Source organism: Acomys minous, assembly GCF_964271855.1.
Source record: "Acomys minous genome assembly, chromosome: 14".
In the NCBI taxonomy this organism is placed as follows: Eukaryota; Metazoa; Chordata; class Mammalia; order Rodentia; family Muridae; genus Acomys; species Acomys minous.
This window is the reverse complement of record NC_140496.1, coordinates 64,578,080-64,596,622: the sequence shown is the minus strand read 5'-3', so window position 1 is coordinate 64,596,622 and position 18,543 is coordinate 64,578,080. Positions and strand designations below refer to the sequence as shown.

Sequence of the window (18,543 nt, the reverse complement as noted above, 5' to 3'; positions counted from 1 at the left end):
CCGCTCTCCTCCACAAATGGCTGTATCCCCTAAAACTGTGAGCCAGACAACCCCTTCTTTAAGTTGCTTTTCCCGGGTATGTTGCCATAGCAACAAGAGAGGTAACTACCGCACCACGAAGGGTAAATGCCCCCGCAGTCCCCGTTTTACAGATGTGCAAACTGGCATAGAAGGGCTAAAGAACTTGCCAAAGGGCATACAAAAAAGTAAAGAATTCAGATGCGGTCTGCATGTGCTCCCCGCCCCCTCCCCTCTTAATCATTGCCATCCCTTGGCACTCCCTGCCACTGCTCTCAGTTGTTCATTTGTTCACCGTGCTTACTTGGTATTGGCTCTGACATGGTCCCTAGCACAGAAGATTCATGGCAAATGTCCCTTGCTTTAGGCTCTACTGGGCCACCCAGGCTTAGTCTTGTCTTCGCCATTGGCTTACCCTGAGTGTACCCTCAAAAGTAACTTGAACGACTGCTGTGTTTTTGTATTTTGGTTTTGTTTTGTTTCACACATTAGGGGTTGAGGCCAGAGCTTTATACATACGAGGCAAGCACTCTACCACTGAGATACACCCGCAGCCCTCTCCACTTTTTATTTTGTGGCAAGGTCTCGGTATGTCTACCCAGTCTGGCCTTGAACTGACTTGTAACCCAGCAAGGCCTTGACCTTGTAATCCTCCTGCCTCAGCCTTCCAAATAACTGGGATTGCATGTCTGTTCATTTGGTTCAACCTTGAGCCTCTATTTCTCTCCTGGTCTCAGAGGACTCCTGTGCTAGCTACCCCTGCTGTGCCTGTTGGGTTTATCTCTCTGGAGGCTGCTTTCCTGTCCATAAGAAACTGACTACTTCCTGGCACAGTAGCTGGCTATCCTCACCTGACACTTGGGACAGTCAGCCTTAGTCTGTCACTCCCTTGGGAATCAGACAGCTCTGACCCTCCCCCCCTCCCCCCAGCTTCTGAGCCAGAGTCTCACTATGTGGTCCTGGGGGCCTGGAACTACCATCACAGCTTGACTCTGCCTCTCAAGGGCTGGGTGCAAAGTGTGTGCTAGCACACCCAGCTAGACCTGACTTTAATCCAAGCCTTGACCTTTGCACACTGAATATCCTTGACCTAAAAGGGCTCCAAGCCTCAGCTTATCTGTAACTTCTGCCTTAATGATATCCCTGCTTCAAAGGCTAGATAAGGTAACCGGTGATGGTATCTTATATCTGGCAGGTAAGTCACAACTATAAAAAGGTAACCATTAGCGTTGCCGATGCCCTTCTAATTCTGGCCTGTGAATTTGCATACATTCCCTGTGTCTCCGTGTCTCCTAGAACACAAATCCTTGAAGGGCAGAATCCCCTTTCACCCTCTGTTCTGGGCCAGGGGCTGGGCTAGGGGTCTCGAAGGTCTAGGTGATATCAGAGTCTACCACTTCCATCCACTGGGCCCACCGTGAGCTCCAGAGTCCTGGTCCATGCCTTCCTCCTGGACCAGAGACTAGGGCAGGGGAGCCTACAGTCATGGTGTGGGAAGGAGCCAAGGGAGCTGGGGTGAGGGTAAGGCATCTGCTTCCTCGGCTGGGTCGGGGAAAATGTCTGCTCAGGTCCTGCCTCTGCTGGGCTCTGTTCCTGCCTGGGGGCTGCAGAGAGTCTGTACTTAGGGTCATAATTCAGGCTGATGTGTCGAAGGCTGAGGAAGGCGGGGAAGGAGCACTCAATGCCTCTGATGGGAAACAGTCTCTCTTGCTGAGATAGAAACATGGCCTAATGGGTCACCCTGGCCAGGGCCCTGCAATTCTTCTCTGGAGTCAATGAGCCTGCCACAACTGAGATTTAAATAGAGAATCCGAGCCTTTCCTACCTGTGTCTCTTCAACATACCCTGCTGGTGTGCTGGCATAAGGCTTGAATCTGTGGGTGGCTCTCAGTGAGTGGGACCTAGCCGGGCCTCAGGAAAGATAGATTGCGTGGTGCCACAACTCTCCTTAAGTTGGCATTCCAGCAGGAGCCACCAGGAGTGAGCAGAACTCCAGCCTGACCTTGGTAGGCTACAGCCAGGATCTAGCTGAGAGACTCCGTCACCTCTAGCGTGAGCTTGGAGGTAGGGTATCCGGAGACCTGGGGGTGGGGTGGGGGGGCTGTGTCTTAAAGGCATGGAGGAGGAGGAGGGGAGCATGGCTAATGGGAAGCAGGTGAGGGGGCTGTCAGTGGCCCAACCAGGGGACAGGCTGGCTGGGATGACCCCATCAATGGGAGGGCCTGTCAGTTCACAGATAATCCCGTGAGACAGGCTCCGGGGGTGCCCATTCATATTCATTATGTGTGAAGTGGGCGGTTGTAAAGTTAGCTTTCTCTTCATTTAGTTGTCACTGGACAGAAAAATATGAGCTGTGGGCCGATGCACCTGGATGGGAGCCAGTAGCCAGCGTCCATCCGGCCGGCCTCACTGTGCCCTCCCCCAGCCCCTCTTCAGCCAATGCCATGGCCTCTGTGGAATCGACCACTCTTGCTGACTTGATCTTGGACTCAGTGTTGTTTTCTTCTGTCTGGTCCTGTCCTTACTTTACCTTCCTTTGCTTGGGCTTCGCAGAGTCTCTCTACCTCCCTCCTTTCATATCTCTCTCTCTCTCTCTCTCTCTCTCTCTCTCTCTCTCTCTCTCTCTCTCTCTCACACACACACACACACACACACACACACACAGAGGACAGTTTAGTTATATTTGTGGCACTCCATCCTAATCCTTATTCATTACTTTCAAATTGCAAATTCTATTATTCAAAAGTATGTTCCTTTTTCCCATTAATTTATTTACTTGACCACTTTCCAGCCTGATCACAACCCCCCTCCCTCCTCTCCACTCAGTCGCGTCCTCATGCCCCCTTCTCTTCAGAGAAGGGGAGCCCCTCCCCCCACCATAAGTAACAACTCACCCTGGCACATCAAGTCACAATGGGAGGGAGGCACAGGGGTCAAGGCCACCACGGGAAGACCTACAGACTAAACTAACCTGAGCCCATGGGGGCTCACAGAGACTGAACCAACAACCAAAGAGCTTACATGGGCTAGACCTAGATCCCCTACACATATGTAACAGATGTGCAACTTGTTCTTAGTGTGGGTCCCCTACCAATTGGCTGTCTCTGACTCCGTTGCCTGCCTTTGGATCCCTTTCTCCCAGCTGGCCTGCCTTGTCTGGCCTCAGTGGGAGAGGATCTGCTTAGTCCTGCTGTGACTTTCTAAACTAGGAGAAAAGAAATTGTGTTTCCTGACCCTGACCGTTGCTGTCTCTGGCATAGCACAGTGCCCAGTGCAGGCTAGGACTTCAACACATGTTACTAAAACAAACCAACCTCTTTCTGCATCCCACAGGCTGGAGTCCCAGCCTGAAAATAAAGAAAGCTGAGCAGCAGCATTCGTAGGTGCTTCCTGGCTGTGAACACAATGTGACTGACCAGCTGCCTCACATTCTGGCTGCCATGCTTCTCCGAGCACGGTGCATGGTGCCCTCCAAAACTTGCCATGAGCCAGAATAAACCTTTCCTTTGGGTGCTTTGTTGGATAGTCTGTCACAGCAAGAGGATCAACGGATACAAGTAGCTTTCTGGCTTTTGAAGGGCATAAGGGCCAACACTTCACAGACCATTCATTAGGTGAAGAAATTTCTAGTGAACGGGTATGTGCCATAGAATTAGAGATGCTGACTTGGGCCCTGATCCCCTTACTGACCAGTGGGTAAGTGTCTAGGTGGCTTGTCAGTGGTAGCTCTAGACAGTCCTCTCTTTCTGCCAGAGGCTTTTTCTTTGCTGGTTCGGGAAAGGAGGAATAAGGAAGATGCTCACGTCTGTCGGGGTGCATGGTCCTCTCGCGGTACCTTGCCTTGGCTAGGACATTCACCCTGATGAGGAACTTACCCCCTGCTTGGGAACAAGCTCAGCACCCATGTGTCTTTGCATGCTTGGGTTTCTCTGTGCCTGAAAGATGAGGCGTTGGGTGGGGGATGGCTAGGCTGGCTGGAGTGGAATTCTTCTGAGCAATGTGGTTGTGTTTACTGGGAGGGTGGGAGGGCCAGGCCTGCTTTTTTCCTGCCTTCCAGGCTCCAGAGATAAGGCAGAAAGTGGGGATGAGGAATAGAATGGGTAATACTGTAAAACCACAAGAAAGAGTTCTGGCTTTCGTCTCTGCCCCACAGCTCAGACGTGCTCGCTGGGGCATCTGGGAGAAGACAGCTGCTCCACCCCCTCTGCACTTGGGGTCCCAGCTCACAGGCACTCAAGACCTCCATAAGATCCCTGTCCTTCTACTCTTTCCGTGGTCACTTGACGTCAAGCTTTTCTCAACTTTCTTACTCTCCTTCCCACTCCCAAAGTTCCCTGTCAAATGAGCCACACACTAGAGCCTCTCAGGGTTTGTCAAAGCCACCGAGCTTATGCAGGTGACCGAGCCAGGCACGGCACACATTGACCTTGAGGGTTCTGCCACTGACACTACACCGTTTATTATATGTTCGTAGATTCTTGGTGTTCCCATAAGAAAGCTTGGCCCAGTTTAGATCCTACATACAAGTCAACTGAGGACCACAGCCTGGGGATAGACAGCCACCTAGACTGAAAAACACCACTGTGTTTATTACTATGCTGAGCAGCACACTAAAACAAGACAAAACAAAACAAAGGCATCTTTACAAAAATTGGTATCCGGGTCTCAGGGCCTCAGAGACTGGAGGAAAAAAAATATGTTTTATTTTGATCAACATCCAATATGGTTTCCATGGCCTAGCCTATTTAATGTTTGGTGCAATTTCTTGCCCCACTTGGAGAAAATGACTTTGTAGTATGTTGGTAGATGGGGCATGGGGCAGAAATGAGGGATGTATGGAGCAGAGGAGGCCTATTATTAAACCTGCCCTCACCTTCTGGGCTCATGGTGGCCCCAGGCACTGAGCATACGCCCCCTGGTGGTAATAAGGCAGAAGTGAAGCCAACCCTAAGAACCGCAGAGAGCTGCTCTCTATTCAGTCTGTGTCCTTCTCCCATCTTCCTGGGCTCCCTGGACTTTAGGAAACGGGACATCTGTCACCTTTTCTCTGGCCCAATTTAAATGAGGGGACCCAGTTTATAAGGAAGAGTCCTGCCTGCTTTGAAGTCCCTTTCTCCTAGGCAGCTCTACCTATTTTAAGAGATAAAACCCTGTAGCCTGTTTCCTGCAGTAGGCTGAGGGTCCCAGCTCCTCTCCCAAGCTCCGGGGGGAACCACCTAGGATACGGAGACAGAAGGGTTTGCTGTCTGGTGTCCAGGTAGGGATGGGCTAGGAGCAGGCGAGAGCAGGAAGAGGAGTGGGACACAGCTCAGTCTGTGTCCATGCGACCCATCACGTGGTCCAGTTCAGCAGGCTGGGAGGCTCTTTGGGCTTCATCCTGAGCGAGACGAGGCTTGGGGACTTGTAGTCGCCGTCTGGAGAAGGCTCAAAGCTATGCCCTCCCAGGGCGGGAGGAAAACCATGGATGGAATAGATGCCAGGGTGGGCTGCAGGGGAGGTCGGCATGCCCATGAAGCCAGCCACATTGCCATGGGAGTGGGAGTATGGAGACATGCACGGAGAAGGAATGCCCTCAGGAGGCGACACCAGGCAGGGACCCCCCGGGCTTCCAGAACCTGGGCTGGGCCACAGGGAGTTCTGCAGCTGAGGAGAGAAGAGAAAAGAAGGGCTGTGAGCTACTTGGCCCCGAATCTGTTTGCCTTATCCTGGTGGCTCTCTCATTGTCCTTGGAGCCTCGAGAGCTTTCTAGAAATCTCCGCTATGTCCAGAGCCATCCCCTCTACCACCCACACTGGCATCCTGGATGTCTCCGTCATGGCTGCTCTTCAGAACTATGTCTTCTTCTTTGATTCCTCTATGTTCTGATCAGAGTGGACAGTAGCCCTGCTCTGCAGAGGAAGAAGTTGACGTGCTTTGCCCGCATCACACAGGACCCAGATGCCACAGCTTCCCCGCCACCCCACCCCCACCCCATTCCACATGAAGGGCGGGATTAACAGTCTCACCTGAGGGTGGCTGTCAGTTCGAGGCAGCACCGAGATGTCATAGGCAGTGGTGAAGGGGTTCCGTCCCTCCTGCATCTTCCCATAACGCTCACGCTTCCTCCACTTGGCTCTACGGTTCTGGAACCAGACCTGGGGACCATTGGGAAGGGTTATGGGGGTGTCAGAGCCGCCCTGAGGACTGGAGCCTAATCGGTGAGGGTATTCACGGAGTCCTCTTCCTGGTTTCTAGATCCAAGCTGGAAAATCCCAAGTGGTAGGAGCTTGGAAAGCCACACTATTCCCAGGGCCAAGGGAGCCTGGGAAGGGTGCCTGGGAGGGGCCCAAACCCAGAGCAGTATTACTGGCCCCCAGGGGCCCTCAGCAACCATTCTGTATGCTGGCTGACTCTCTTCATTTCAGCCTCACAGTGTTTCAGAGGAAGGGGGCCTCTGGGCCTCTGGACCCAGGATACCTCCTAGGTGTACCAGTTTTGGGGTGTTAGAGTCCTGTCCTCTTGGCTTTTCTTGTAGCATCTAATGAATTGTTAAGGCATTCCTATTCAGGCCATAGTCCTATTTAATCCTTCCATGGCTCCCTGGAGCCCCTGGCCTGGAGCCCAGTTCCTAGCAAGGCTGCTTAGGTCTGGCCCCACCCTCGCCCTTGCCACAGTCTTATGTCCAGTCAGGCAACAGCACTTGGCGCTTCCCAGATGCCACCTCTGCTGTGTCGCTTCTTCCTGCCTATGTGTAAATTTGTCCATCCTGGGTTACCTATCTCTCCAACATGCCATCCAGGCTAGGTTCTTCCACTGGCCTCCGTAGTGGCCTGATCTTTCTCTATGGACTCATCACATTCTATGCCCATGATGTCTTTGGGAGCCTACTTCTCAATCACTTCTGAGTTCTTGGTAGGTGGGAGAGTGATGTATTTTATATAACATCTGAGCATTTATGTGATGGTTTTGGCATATATTCTATCCTTTCATTTATTTGTATTGGTCCATATGGTTTTCTTTCATTTAACAAATATTGTATCAGATATTGGCAATATCAAAACCAAACCCGGGTGGGTGTACTACTGCACATCTGTAGCCCCAGAACTTGGCTAGAGGATTAGGTGTTCAAGGCCAGCTTTGGCCACATTTTGAGTTTTGAAGCCATGGACCCTGCCAAAACCCAAAACCAATCTATACCAATCACATACAAACCAGCCACTGTTTTCTAGGCACCCAGCTAGAAATAAGATTAGAAAAAGCTGTGTGTGTATGTATATGCGTGCAAAACCTCACTGCCCAGTTTGAGAGGAGAACATCCCCAGCCCTCAGTATATTCCTTTCTCCATGGTCACCTCTACTCACATAGGCCAGGAACGGGAGAGCTAAGAGGCTCTGATCTCCCAGAGCCTCCCAGCTTCGGCTGATGGTATACCAAGGCAGGCCTGACCAAGGTCAAGAAAGTCCACCATGAATGCCCAGCTGCCTGCATGTCTTCTTTTTCCTCTCCCTCCTCTTCAGGCAGTCAGGCTTTTATTGGGAGTTACTTTCCTGTGACCGCGCATTTCCCCTGGAGCCTCTCTCTACTGTGTGCCTCTGCCTGCTTGGGCTCTGCCCCCTCCATTGTCCCATGTGTGGTCTTAATTAGGCCTCTTCATGGGGTGGGGTTTATGGTGAGTGCCATGCCCCTGGGGAGGGTTCTGGATTGCCAATGGGAGTCCCATGACTACTCCTGGGTTCTTCCTGGGTTGAAAAGGCCTAGGAGCTGGGCCCGGTGGCTCATGCCTTATAGCGCATGCTCATGCCTGCGCTCAGGAGGCTGAGGTAGGAGGATCTTTAGTTTGAGGCCAGCCCTGGGCTGTCAAATGAATCCTGCAGCAGGCTAGGTTCTCAAAAGAATGAGATCCTGTTTCAAAAATACCCGTCCCCCCCCCCCCCCGACAAATTAAAATAAAATAAAAAGAAAAGGGGGGGGGGAGAAAGGGAGGGCTTAGGAGGGGAGTGAGAAAAGTGTGTCCCCCACTCCCACCCCTCAACCACCGCACCATGCAGTCCCCAGGGAAAAGCAAGTCAGACACCACCCTAACATATCATCCCAGAGACTCCCTGTGCGGGATTCCCTTGGCTTATAAAATCTGGGGTTGTTCCCATAGCATGGAGAACCTTGCTGGACAGTCACAGAAGATAACTGTCTGCCACCTAAATGGGGCAGGAAAACAGACAAGACACAGCAGAGAAGAGGTCTTGAGCACTCTGAGCTCCTCTGGTGCTATTTTGTGTCTGGCTGTCAGGCCTGCATTGATGATCAATGGTGCTGGCTTCTGGAGGCTGGCCTGTGGGGCCCCAGAGTCTGCTAGAGCTGCACCCCCACCCTAATTTCTGGAAGAGCCTCCTCAGGGAGTGACTGACAGGGGCTTCAGCACACCTCTTCCCTCCTGGTAGGAGCTGCAGACTCCTCTGCCAGGGTTGCGGGCCTCATCTTTCTCTAGAACCCCAGACACTCCTTCCGGTGATTCGTCCTCTGCCCGTGGGCAGCCTGTTCTGACTAGACTCTGGATCAAAGCAAGGCCACAAGTGATCAATCTTTCTCTTGAGGCAGACTCTTACTGCGGCTCCTCTCCATGCCAGTCCTGCTTGCCACCTTCATGGTTGGGTAGTGCTTTCCTCCTCTCTCTCCCAGCACCCCCCTCCCCCTTCCCCACTGCCTGGGTTTCCCACTATGTGAAGCAATGACCACAGTCAAAGGCCCTGAGGGCTGGTCTCTGTACAGAAGGGCCTGTTGGAGTAGGGGAGGGCTCCTGGTCAAGTTCTCCTAAGTAGGAGCTGATTGTTGGCCCATAATGAGCCCCACACGCCCTTCAGCGACACCCCCTCCCTTTTCTGGCCAGCCACCTCAGAAGTAGCATGTTCAGCCTTCACTTCTTCAAAATGCTGCCCAGCTGGTGACCTTCAAAGATTCTCTGTCTTGCTACTGGTGCTCCTTTTCCAAAAGGAGGGCGACAGAAAACACACTGAGTGACAAAGACCAATCTCCTGGCTAGCTAGTAAACAGCAGAGGACTCCCATACACCTGGCTGGACTCCAAGAGGCCATTTCTTGCAAGCCTGTGCCTAAGCCTTGACCCCAATGACGTGTTCTGTTAGAAATACAGAAACGTCTGTGGCCACACGGCAGAGCTGGACACGCAGGTTGCGTTCCAAAGAGTCCAGGCTCCCGCAGGACCCTGGCAAGGCAGCTCCACGAGACACTAATGCCCACCTCTCCTAGCTGTTTGTTGATCTGGTCCATGGCCAGAGAGTCTGGTGCCCAGGATGCCCTCACCTGTACCCTGGCCTCAGTCAGGTCCGTTCGCAAGGCCAGCTGCTCCCGGGCATACACGTCAGGGTAGTGGGTTTTCTGGAAGACTTTCTCCAGTTCTTCCAGCTGGAATGTGCTGAAGGTTGTCCGGTTCCGGCGCTTCTTGCTCTTGCTCTTGGCCAGCTCCATGGAGTCAGGGAGGCCCGGGGAAAGAGGGACCCGCAAGTTGGCTAGGCAGGGCCCTGGGGAACCTTGCACATTAGAGGGCCCGTCTCTGGGACCCCCTCGGCAGTCCACCGGCAGCTGGGGGAAGCTGGCAGCTTTGGAGGCCTTCTCCTCAGCTGCAATGGAAAACACAGAAAGGAGGATGGAAAAAGCTAACAGGGGTTTTTGTGGGTGGGATGAAGGAGGGAAAGAGCATCCCCCCCCACAAGCTCCAGTCTCCGCCTCCTTCTTCTTCCCTTCCCTCCTGGCAGCCAACCTCCCTGGGAGCCTGGCATTCAGAAGGCTGACTGCTGAGCATCCAGCTGGGGAGGGGGCCCTAGGGAACCATGTGCTCTGTGGTCTGGGCAGATCTGTTGGGGCCAGAGTGGGAGCGGGTGGGGTGGGGGGGGGTGGGGGGGTTCATTTCGGGGAAGTGCTCTGTGGTGGTGTGTCCCACAAAGTGTAGAGGTGCCAGGATTGGCGTCACAGCGAGCAAGAACTGCCACCCTGGCAGGGCCAAGAGTGGGGGCAGGGGTTAAGAATGGCGTGGTTGACATCTCCCGGCCCTTCTAGACTGTTCCCTTGTTCTGGCTGTGCTGGCCTTGGTTCCCAGGCCCTCGGGCTCATGCCTCTGTTACCAGATGCAGGCAGGCATGGCCAGAGATGCATAGACCACCTTTATTAGAGTCCCCCCCCCCCCCGACACACACACACATACACCCGCTACCCTGCTCTTTTCAGTTCAAGTCTCACATTAATATTAACTTTCCCAACTCTGAGGCATGAAGAGCAAGCCAGGACAATGGTGATTTCCATAAGGAATCACCTGTCTTCGTTCATCCTAAAGTTGTGCCATCTGGGCAAGAGTTCTAACGCCAGCATAAAAGATGGAAGCCAGACAGGCTGTGCTTTGGAGGACGGCAACTCCCTTTCCCCATTATCCTCAGCATCGTCTGACCCTCCCACCTCAGGAGTTTGCTCATCACCTCCATGGCAAGCTGGGAACAGTTCCCAGCAGCCTTGCTCTGAAATGCTGTCTCTCAGGAGCCCCATATGTCTGGCCTGGTATGGTGAAAAATAGGTCATCATGATCACCCCCCTACACACACACACACACACACACACACACCCTTACCCTTCCCCTCTGGAAAGAACCCCCAGCAGTGTCCCCATAAAGTCCCTCCTCTGCTGGGATAGAAGCCACTAGGACACAAAGACGCCTGCTGACTCAGAGGGCCCCTTCCTTGGCCCCAGGCCCATCTCCAATGGGGGCCTGGTCCTCAGGGGGGGAGCCTAGCTAGTTGGCATTGAGAAGCAGTTTTCCTCCTGGGGACTTAGTGTCACCACCACAGCTGTGTGTATGAGGATGGGTACACCCGGAGTCAGATGAGCCCCTTGTCCAGAGAGCAAGTTTTCCTTTTCCAGCTGCAAAGTGGTCAGCGACCTCTCTGGGCCACCCAGGCTGTGAAGTAAGCTTCCCATGTGGGGGTCCTGAAGACCTAGGGTAAATCCAACAAGGCCTGATTTCTAGCCACACCCAGCCTGTGGCAACACGGGGTGTGAGGGGGTTGGGGGATGGGGGGATGGGGGGTTAGGGTGGGGGGAATCTCACTGCAGTGCTTACATTCTGTTCTCCATCATCACATTTTGGTTGGAGATGTGTGCTGGGACAGAGGAATCAAAGAAGTCAAACCAAATCATAAAATAAATGAATAAGCCGGGCAGTGGTGGCGCACGCCTTTAATCCCAGCACTTGGGAGGCAGAGGCAGGCGGATCGCTGTGAGTTTGAGGCCAGCCTGGTCTACAAAGTAAGTCCAGGACAGTCAAGGTTACATAGAGAGACCCTGTCTCAAACAACAGCAACAGCAACAACAAACCAAAATAAATAAATAAATAAATAAATAAAAATAAATTCAGAGAGAGAGAGAGAGAGAGAGAACAGGGAGCCTGGAATGGGTCACCCTAGAGATATCAGGCCCTCAAAATGGCCTGGCAGGGAAGAGCCTTGGTGTCTTGGGTTTTCAGGGAGATAAAGATGGGCTTTAGGAACCCAACGGATGAGAGGAACTCAGAGCAGGGGCTTGGGGGGGGGTACTAACCCTACTACAGAGGCCTTATCTTCCACATCATTACCCTTAGTTCCCACAAGAACTAGCTCAGAGGAAATATGCAGATCTAGGCCCTAGTCACTTGCTTTTCCTGACCTTAAGTCCAGAAGCTGAGATCAAAACACCACACCCAAAGCAGCTAAGCACTTCTCTACACTCCTCTCCAAGGAACAGGCGGCTGCTTTCCCCTGCATTACGGTTTCCCTAAAACAGGGCCACTTTTCAGAGGTACTCAAGCTGCCTCCTGAGTAGTCAGCAGGCTTGAAGGAAGGGAGTCCGGAAACGGAAGCCAGCAAGCTAAGTGGGGGGGGGGGGGGGGGAGGTTGCTCTGTTCAAGACAGCTCCGTTTGAGGTTTGAACTAGTGTCAGTCTCTACACCACACTGGGAGGGGGGGGGGGTCTAGAGAGAGTACTCAGGTTGGTTGTTGGTCACTGGGAGGATTTCCTGAGTCTTTCCAGCCTTATGAAGGCTACAGCACCCAGTAGGAGCGAAAACCAGGGGCAAGGTCTAGGACCTTAATGTGCTAACGGGGCTCAGGGATTCTTTTATCTCCCACCTGGCCTTCAAACCTGGGGCATCCCTGACCAACGGTAAGTGCACCACAGAGCTGCCTGGAGCTTGGTTGGTAAGTAGTAGCACCGCCCCGGTCTGCTCCTCGTTTCTCCAAAGTTCTGATCCTAGGCATCCACTGTTGTCCCAGAATCAGCCACCTGGTTCCCTCCCCTCCCCCCTCCTCTTTCAAGGCAGCCTCGCTCTAAGGTGCGCTGTTTTCTCGCGTCGTGCTGGAGTCGCTAAATGAGTCAGCAGTCTCTGAAGCTGGGAAATCCTAGGCTTTGACCTTGGCTTTAGCGGAAGTCCTTTAAGTCCATGTGTGCCAAGGCTAGCGAGGAGGTGGTGTGCTCCTTAGAGGTGCTTAGTCAAGGACTTAAGTTCTCCCCGGCAGACGGGCCTTAGAGCCATGGATCTCAATTGAGGCAGGTGGGTAGAACTCTATCTGGAGTTTTTTCATTCCCTGGCCAGAGAGCCAGTTTAGGGACAAATTGGCAGCCTTGGAGAAGTCGGAAAAAACTATCCTTGCACACACAGTTACTACCCAGGCAGGGTGCATGAAAGACTGGAAAGAACGAAACAAGGCCCGCTTTGGGAGAAGGGCAAAGCGCTCTCTGCCGTGTGCCAGAGGCAGTGGCCGGCCGAGTGCGAGAGAGAAACGACGACGGGGCGCTAAGCTCCACGCAACACCCGGGTCTCAGCAAAGAGCTGTAACCGTTCTGAGACCGATACTTTAAAGGCAGAGACGTCGGAATGTGTGTGGGGGTAGGGTGTTACCTTTACTAAGACTCCCTCTTGCAACAAGACTGGGGTAGAGGAGCTCCAAAGGGGGTGTCAAGAGGGAGCAGCAACCAGAATTCTAGCCCAGGGTCGAGCTCGCTGGCTTGAGCCTCCTTTGCATTTGACCTGTCGCCACACAACCCGAATCGTTAATTTTCGTATCCCACTTGTTCATATTTTGGTGTGGTCTATCTGGTTAGGAAATACCCTCTTTCCTTCGTTTGCGAGCGCTCTCTCTCTCTCTCTCTCTCTCTCTCTCATCTTTTATCTTTTTCTTTCTCGTTTACCCGCGTCGTTCGATCTGCTGTTTGCTTTTTTCACTCGTTCCTTTCGTTCCTCTGCCCACCTAACCGACAGACTTCGCCCGCCTGCTACTTTTGTTCTTCAGACTCTAATCCGTCGTTTTGTTGAATTTCCTCCTCTCCCTTTGGCTTATTGCTTGCCGCGGTTGACTTTCTTTCACCTCGTTTCGTTGCTTCGCTGCGAGAACAGACTCGCTGCCCATTCCACCTCGCTGCCTGTAGTGCACCCACATCCACTCCTGTCCAAGAACCCGATCGGTAGATAAAGGGTGCTGCGCAGCGGCGGGGACATCGGACTGTGGAGTGGACGCTGCTGGCACCGACCCAGGCTGGTACCTGTCCCTGGTGGTGCTCTGGGCGCTGCGCGGCTGCCGCCGTCTGGCAGGGATCAGAGGAGCCAGGCCAACTGCTTCTCATTAAATCCCAACTGTGGTTTTTATCAGGAGAGCTTCTTTCAAAGGGCATTAGACGCGAAGCTCCGCGGACTTGCTCATTTCCTCCGATGACCCCAACACACCTCCCTGGCCTCCCTTGCACACTCCCACCACCCGGACCGGACGAAGGCCGGAGTTGCTAGCTGCCCAGTCACTCCAAGGAGACCCTCGAGGAGCAGGCGATTGCCGCATGGGCGGATCTCCCGGAATTCAGTTTTGGGTCTAGGCTGCGGACTGTGGCAGCATACAAGGGGTGGGCGTGGGCGCTGAGACTCTCGTGGGTCAGCGGGTACAGTGGGCGGCAAAGCAGTCTTGCCAGGCCCTGCCATTCAGGCGCATTCTCAGATAAGGGCACTGTCCGAGCACACAGTGCACTGTCCCCGGAGCGGGAGGCGCCCTGGAATTTAGGACTGTCCAGGGCCACTTCCGACGGCTCAGCGGTGACTATTCAGTGCCGGAATGCCAACTGCAAAGAGGACAGCCATCCCGCCCCCGTGACGGGGAGGCTAAGTTAGTCTGAGAAACAAGAAACATAATTATTCGATCTTGACCTCGGCCCCGGTACTGAGGGGGACTACCAACCGCCTCTCTGTGGAGCGTCTAACGGCATCAGAAACAACCTTTCCTTCAGAGGCTGGGCCCGACGAGGAGAGCTGGGTAAGTCCAGGCCGCAAGCCCTTCGCTGAGTCCAGCTTGGCCGCTAAGTCGAGGCCCAGCCTCTGCGCCCTCAAAGGGCGCCAGACACAAAAGCCGAGCACTTCCAGCATTAGGGCCCACTTAGGCTCCCAAGCCCTCGACCCAGTCCCTGCTTCTGGGTCGGTGGCAGCAGAGGCCCTGCTCCAGATGTGCACGGTCTCTCCTTCCAGGTTCAGACACCTTCGGGGCCGGAATGGGCCCAAGATCGTCGCTATTCCACCCTCCTTTGACCTCCCTCCTCCCGTTGCCTCCGCCACCGGGGACGCGGGCGATTCTGCCGTCCCCAATGCACTGGCCTTGTCTGCCTAGGCAGCAGTGATCTAGCGAGGGAACCGTGGGAAATGCGAGACGGGGTTCAAGGTTGAGATGCAGGAAATCGGGAGAGGGAGTCGGGAAGACCAGGAGGAACCGGGGGTGGGGGGTGGGGGGGGTGGAACGACATCGGGTTCCGCTGCGCTTTACCTTCCGCTGGGCCCTCGTAGAAGTGGCCGCCGTTGAGCACCGGGCCGGGCCCGAGGTCCTGCAGGTACTTGGCAGGCGGCTTGGCGGGCTCTGGGAGGTAGGGTTCCAGGGGCCCGCAGGCCGGGAAGCGGTTCAGCCGCGGGCCGCGGGATGGTGCGGGGTGCAGGTGAGGTGCGGCGTCGGGGGTCCCCTGGGGGCCTGGAGGCTCGTCCCCCGCAGCCCCGTAGGGGCCGGCTGCCTGCCCCACGGTGAAAGGCGCGCAGCGCTCAGGGTCCATGCCGGCTCCGGGCGCACAGGCCGCCGGGGCTCCGGGGTTCCCGCTACCCGCGCGGCCTGTGAGCTCCTGCCAAGGGGGAGGGACCTGGGCTCGGGGCCGCGGAGCCCCCGGGAGCGGCGCGCGCCGCGGGGGGTTGGGGGCAGGAGAGGGGGCCGCGCCTCTGACTTAATGCTGGAACTATCCACGTCACGTGCGGCCCCGCGCGGTTTAACCCCTCGGAGCCCAGGAACCCCCTGGTTCACCCCGAGCCCGATAGATATCGCAAGCTGTTGGAAGAGAAGAGAGGAAAGCTGCTTCCTTTCGAGGGCAGGATCCCCTTTGTCTACCAGTCCTGGTGAGTCCTTGGCTCTGAGCTGCACCCCTGAGTCCCGACGTCCATCTTAGTAGCTCCCGTCCCTGGAGAGGTGAGGCAGAGCGGGCAGACCCCCTCCTCCAACATCCTCGTTGAGGCTTGATCAGATATCAGTCTGAGAGGAGAGGCCCCGACAGTGGTCGAGTCACTCCTTTACCTGGCTCTTTTTGCTGGTAGCTGAGGGGAAAGCAAGCACACCTCCCTTAGACGCTCGCTTTGCATAGGCATACGAAGGGCTGGACACTGTGGAAACAGCTCTAAGCTCCTAGTGGGGGCTTGGGGAGCTTGGGCCTGAATACTAGCATTACTTTGCTGTGGTGCCCCCCCTGCCCCCCCCCCCACCTCCGACTCATCACTTCATCTGACTGTGGCCGTCCTTCTTCTCGATATTAGTGGTGAGTTGCAAAGCCCCAGGCCAGAGCAGACAGAGGGTCCCAGGGCTTCACAAGTGGTCCGCCTTTTGGGTCAGGAGTAGAAGTAGAAGGATCATTGTCCCTATATTTGAGCAGCATGAAATGAATGCCTTTCAGAGCATCCAGGGACCCACTGCAAAGAGACTGCTTCAGTCCTGCTATTTTGGACTTAGGGTAAGATCTCCCAAGACGTGAGTCTCTTCAGGCCAAAGGACGCCTAGGATTAGGGTGTCTTTCTGAGACAGAGCAATCCTCACCAGTACCTAAGATCTGGGAAGAACTACCATAGGTCCTTTGGACCCCAGTTTAAAGATCTCTTAGGTCTGGGTTAAACCATCTATATTTTTAGTACCCCTGGAGATTAGCGAGAGGGGCGGGGAGTCAAACCTCATTTGTATTTCATTTGAATTCTCAATTTTTTTAAAAGGAATCCAAAAGGCCTGGTGTGAACACCTCCCTCTTCCGTTGGAGGCTTAGAGGGGGTTTCTTGGCTGTCCTCAGCCAGAGTTGGGCTGTAAATCAAGGCCAAACAGGAACCAGAAGCCTTGCATCTCACAAGGAGTCATTAAGCCATTATTAAACATACCATAACTTCTCTGAAGCATTATTGCCTTAAACACCACATCGGAGGCATTATGGCCACTTGGGCCCCTAATCACAGGCTGCAGGCTGGCCAGCAATGGGAGCACCTGGGGCTGGTATTTCCAACTAGAGACACTTGGCTTAAAATGAGATTTTTTTTTTCCCTCCGCCTATACCAGAGGGGGGTGGACACCACTGAATGAATTATTAATAAAAGTTTCTAATAATTTGCCAATTGAATATTGCTGGCTGTCTAGGAGGAGGTATCATTTCAGGACAATCTAATCAACAAAATTGCCAAGCAGCGTAATATGAAAGGATGGAAGTATGACATAAGAAAAATGTCACCAACAAATTAAACAAAGGTGCAGCCTGGATTAAACAAACGCTGAGCCTTTTGCCTTGGGTGCCTCAGTTTCCTTGACATAATTAATTACAAGTTAATGACAATTATGAGTTCTCAAGAAAATAGGAACCCAGACTTAAGGGCCCTATCAGTGACTCGGTGGAAGTCTCCCGACTCTAGATTGAAAGGCTCTGACACTATAACTGAACAAAGGCTTCCGTGGCTCCCACAGACCTCCTCTTCCCCACCCTAGACACCCCTGCTCTGAACAGACACCCCTGCTCTGAACAGACACCCCTGCTCTGAACAGACACCCCTGCTCTGAACAGACACCCCTGCTCTGAACAGACACCCCTGCTCTGAACAGACACCCCTGCTCTGAACAGAGGCGATCTCTGTGCTGTTATGGTGTTGCTACTGAACCCAGGAGGCAGCGGGGCGGGGTGACACTTGATTTTTGGCAGAGTTGTCTCTTCTGAAGGTTTTTTGTTTTGCTTTTGTTTTTGTTTTGTTTTGTTTTGTTTTTGTTCCACAACTGTGGGGAACAAGAAGTCCAGAAGAGCCTCTGCTGTCCCCTTTAAGTCACCGATCCAATGCAGGCTGTTGTCTGGTTGAGCAGGTGCCTAGGCAGCACAGGAGAACTTCCAAGGAACTTCTTTTCCTCTTTGGGTGGGCTGAGAACTGGGGGAGCATCAGAAGACCCAGCCCAGAAACTGTCACTTCACAGCTACGTGCTGTGGTAACTAACGGTCTGCTGAACTCAGCTTATGTAGCCACCACGCACGGGTTCTCTCCTGGGCGCCACAGTCCACAATTAGTAGGCCACCTTTACAGATTAAGGGAGCTGTTTGTTCCCTTAACTAGCTAGTATCAGAACCAGAAACTGCTCTCAGATCCATTCTTCCTACTCCACAGGATTCTCTGTTCTTCAGCTAACAAAACAAGGTAGAAACCATTTTGTTTACATCCAGTTTCCCCCAAAGGGGACCAGATAGGGTTGGGGACAGAGTAGGCTTGAGATGAGCTGCACCAGGAGTAGCTTCAGCTGTGGTGGCCAGAAAAGGGGAGGGGACAGGGGAGGAGTGATTTCTGCTAAACTTAGACCAAATGAAACAGCATCTAACACCTGAGTGGTTTTACGATTAGTTTGGATGTGAGACAGAGTTGTAAGAGAATTTACGAATTCACTGTTCATGCTGTTTGATAACTATGACGTTAATAGCATTTGTCAGCCGGGCGTGGTGGCACACGCCTTTAATCCCAGCACTCGGGAGGCAGAGGCGGGCGGATCGCTGTGAGTTCGAGGCCAGCCTGGTCTACAAAGTGAGTCCAGGACAGCCAAGGCTAACACAGAGAGACCCTGTCTTGAAAAACCAAAAAAAAAAAAAAAAAAAAAAAGCATTTGTCAATTTATCACTGATTCATTCTCAACAGAATAAGAGATGAGCCTATAAGAGATTCAGAGAATTCTGGGTCCAGTAATAATAATAATAATAATAATAATAATAATATATATATATATATATATATATATATATATATATATATACACACACACACACATATATATTCCTCCATTTGCTAAGTAAAGCAAGTCCTAAAATGGAAATGATATTTTCATTGATGAATGTTAAATTCACTCATCTCCCAGAAGGGTCTGCTAGTGACAGCTGGTACCAGCATATAAGACATATCCTTGCCTGAATGGCATTTGTGCCTTGTTGGATGAAGGGGGTCACTGAGAT

General features: G+C 53.2%; 1 protein-coding gene and 1 long non-coding RNA gene across 4 annotated transcripts in view; one reads left to right on the top strand and one right to left on the bottom strand.

Moving 5' to 3' along the window:
- Positions 1 to 3,771: 3,771 nt before the first annotated feature.
- Positions 3,772 to 15,183, bottom strand: ALX3 (ALX homeobox 3). The gene is made up of 4 exons (XM_084756210.1): positions 14,829 to 15,183; positions 9,316 to 9,632; positions 6,024 to 6,152; positions 3,772 to 5,661 (listed from the first exon to the last, which is right to left on the bottom strand). The coding sequence occupies exons 1-4, from the start codon at positions 15,103 to 15,105 to the stop codon at positions 5,350 to 5,352; spliced, it is 1,035 nt and encodes a 344-aa protein (XP_084612336.1). The 5' UTR covers positions 15,106 to 15,183; the 3' UTR covers positions 3,772 to 5,349.
- Positions 12,992 to 18,543, top strand: part of LOC311582910 — a 24,015-nt gene continuing 18,463 nt past the window's right edge. For 2 of the 3 annotated variants that reach the window (XR_014774307.1, XR_014774308.1), the window contains exon 1: positions 15,348 to 15,439. This is a non-coding gene — a long non-coding RNA (uncharacterized lncRNA). Of the gene's footprint in view, positions 14,328 to 15,347; positions 15,440 to 18,543 lie in introns of those variants that run through there. The other variant, XR_014774306.1, reaches the window with a different exon arrangement.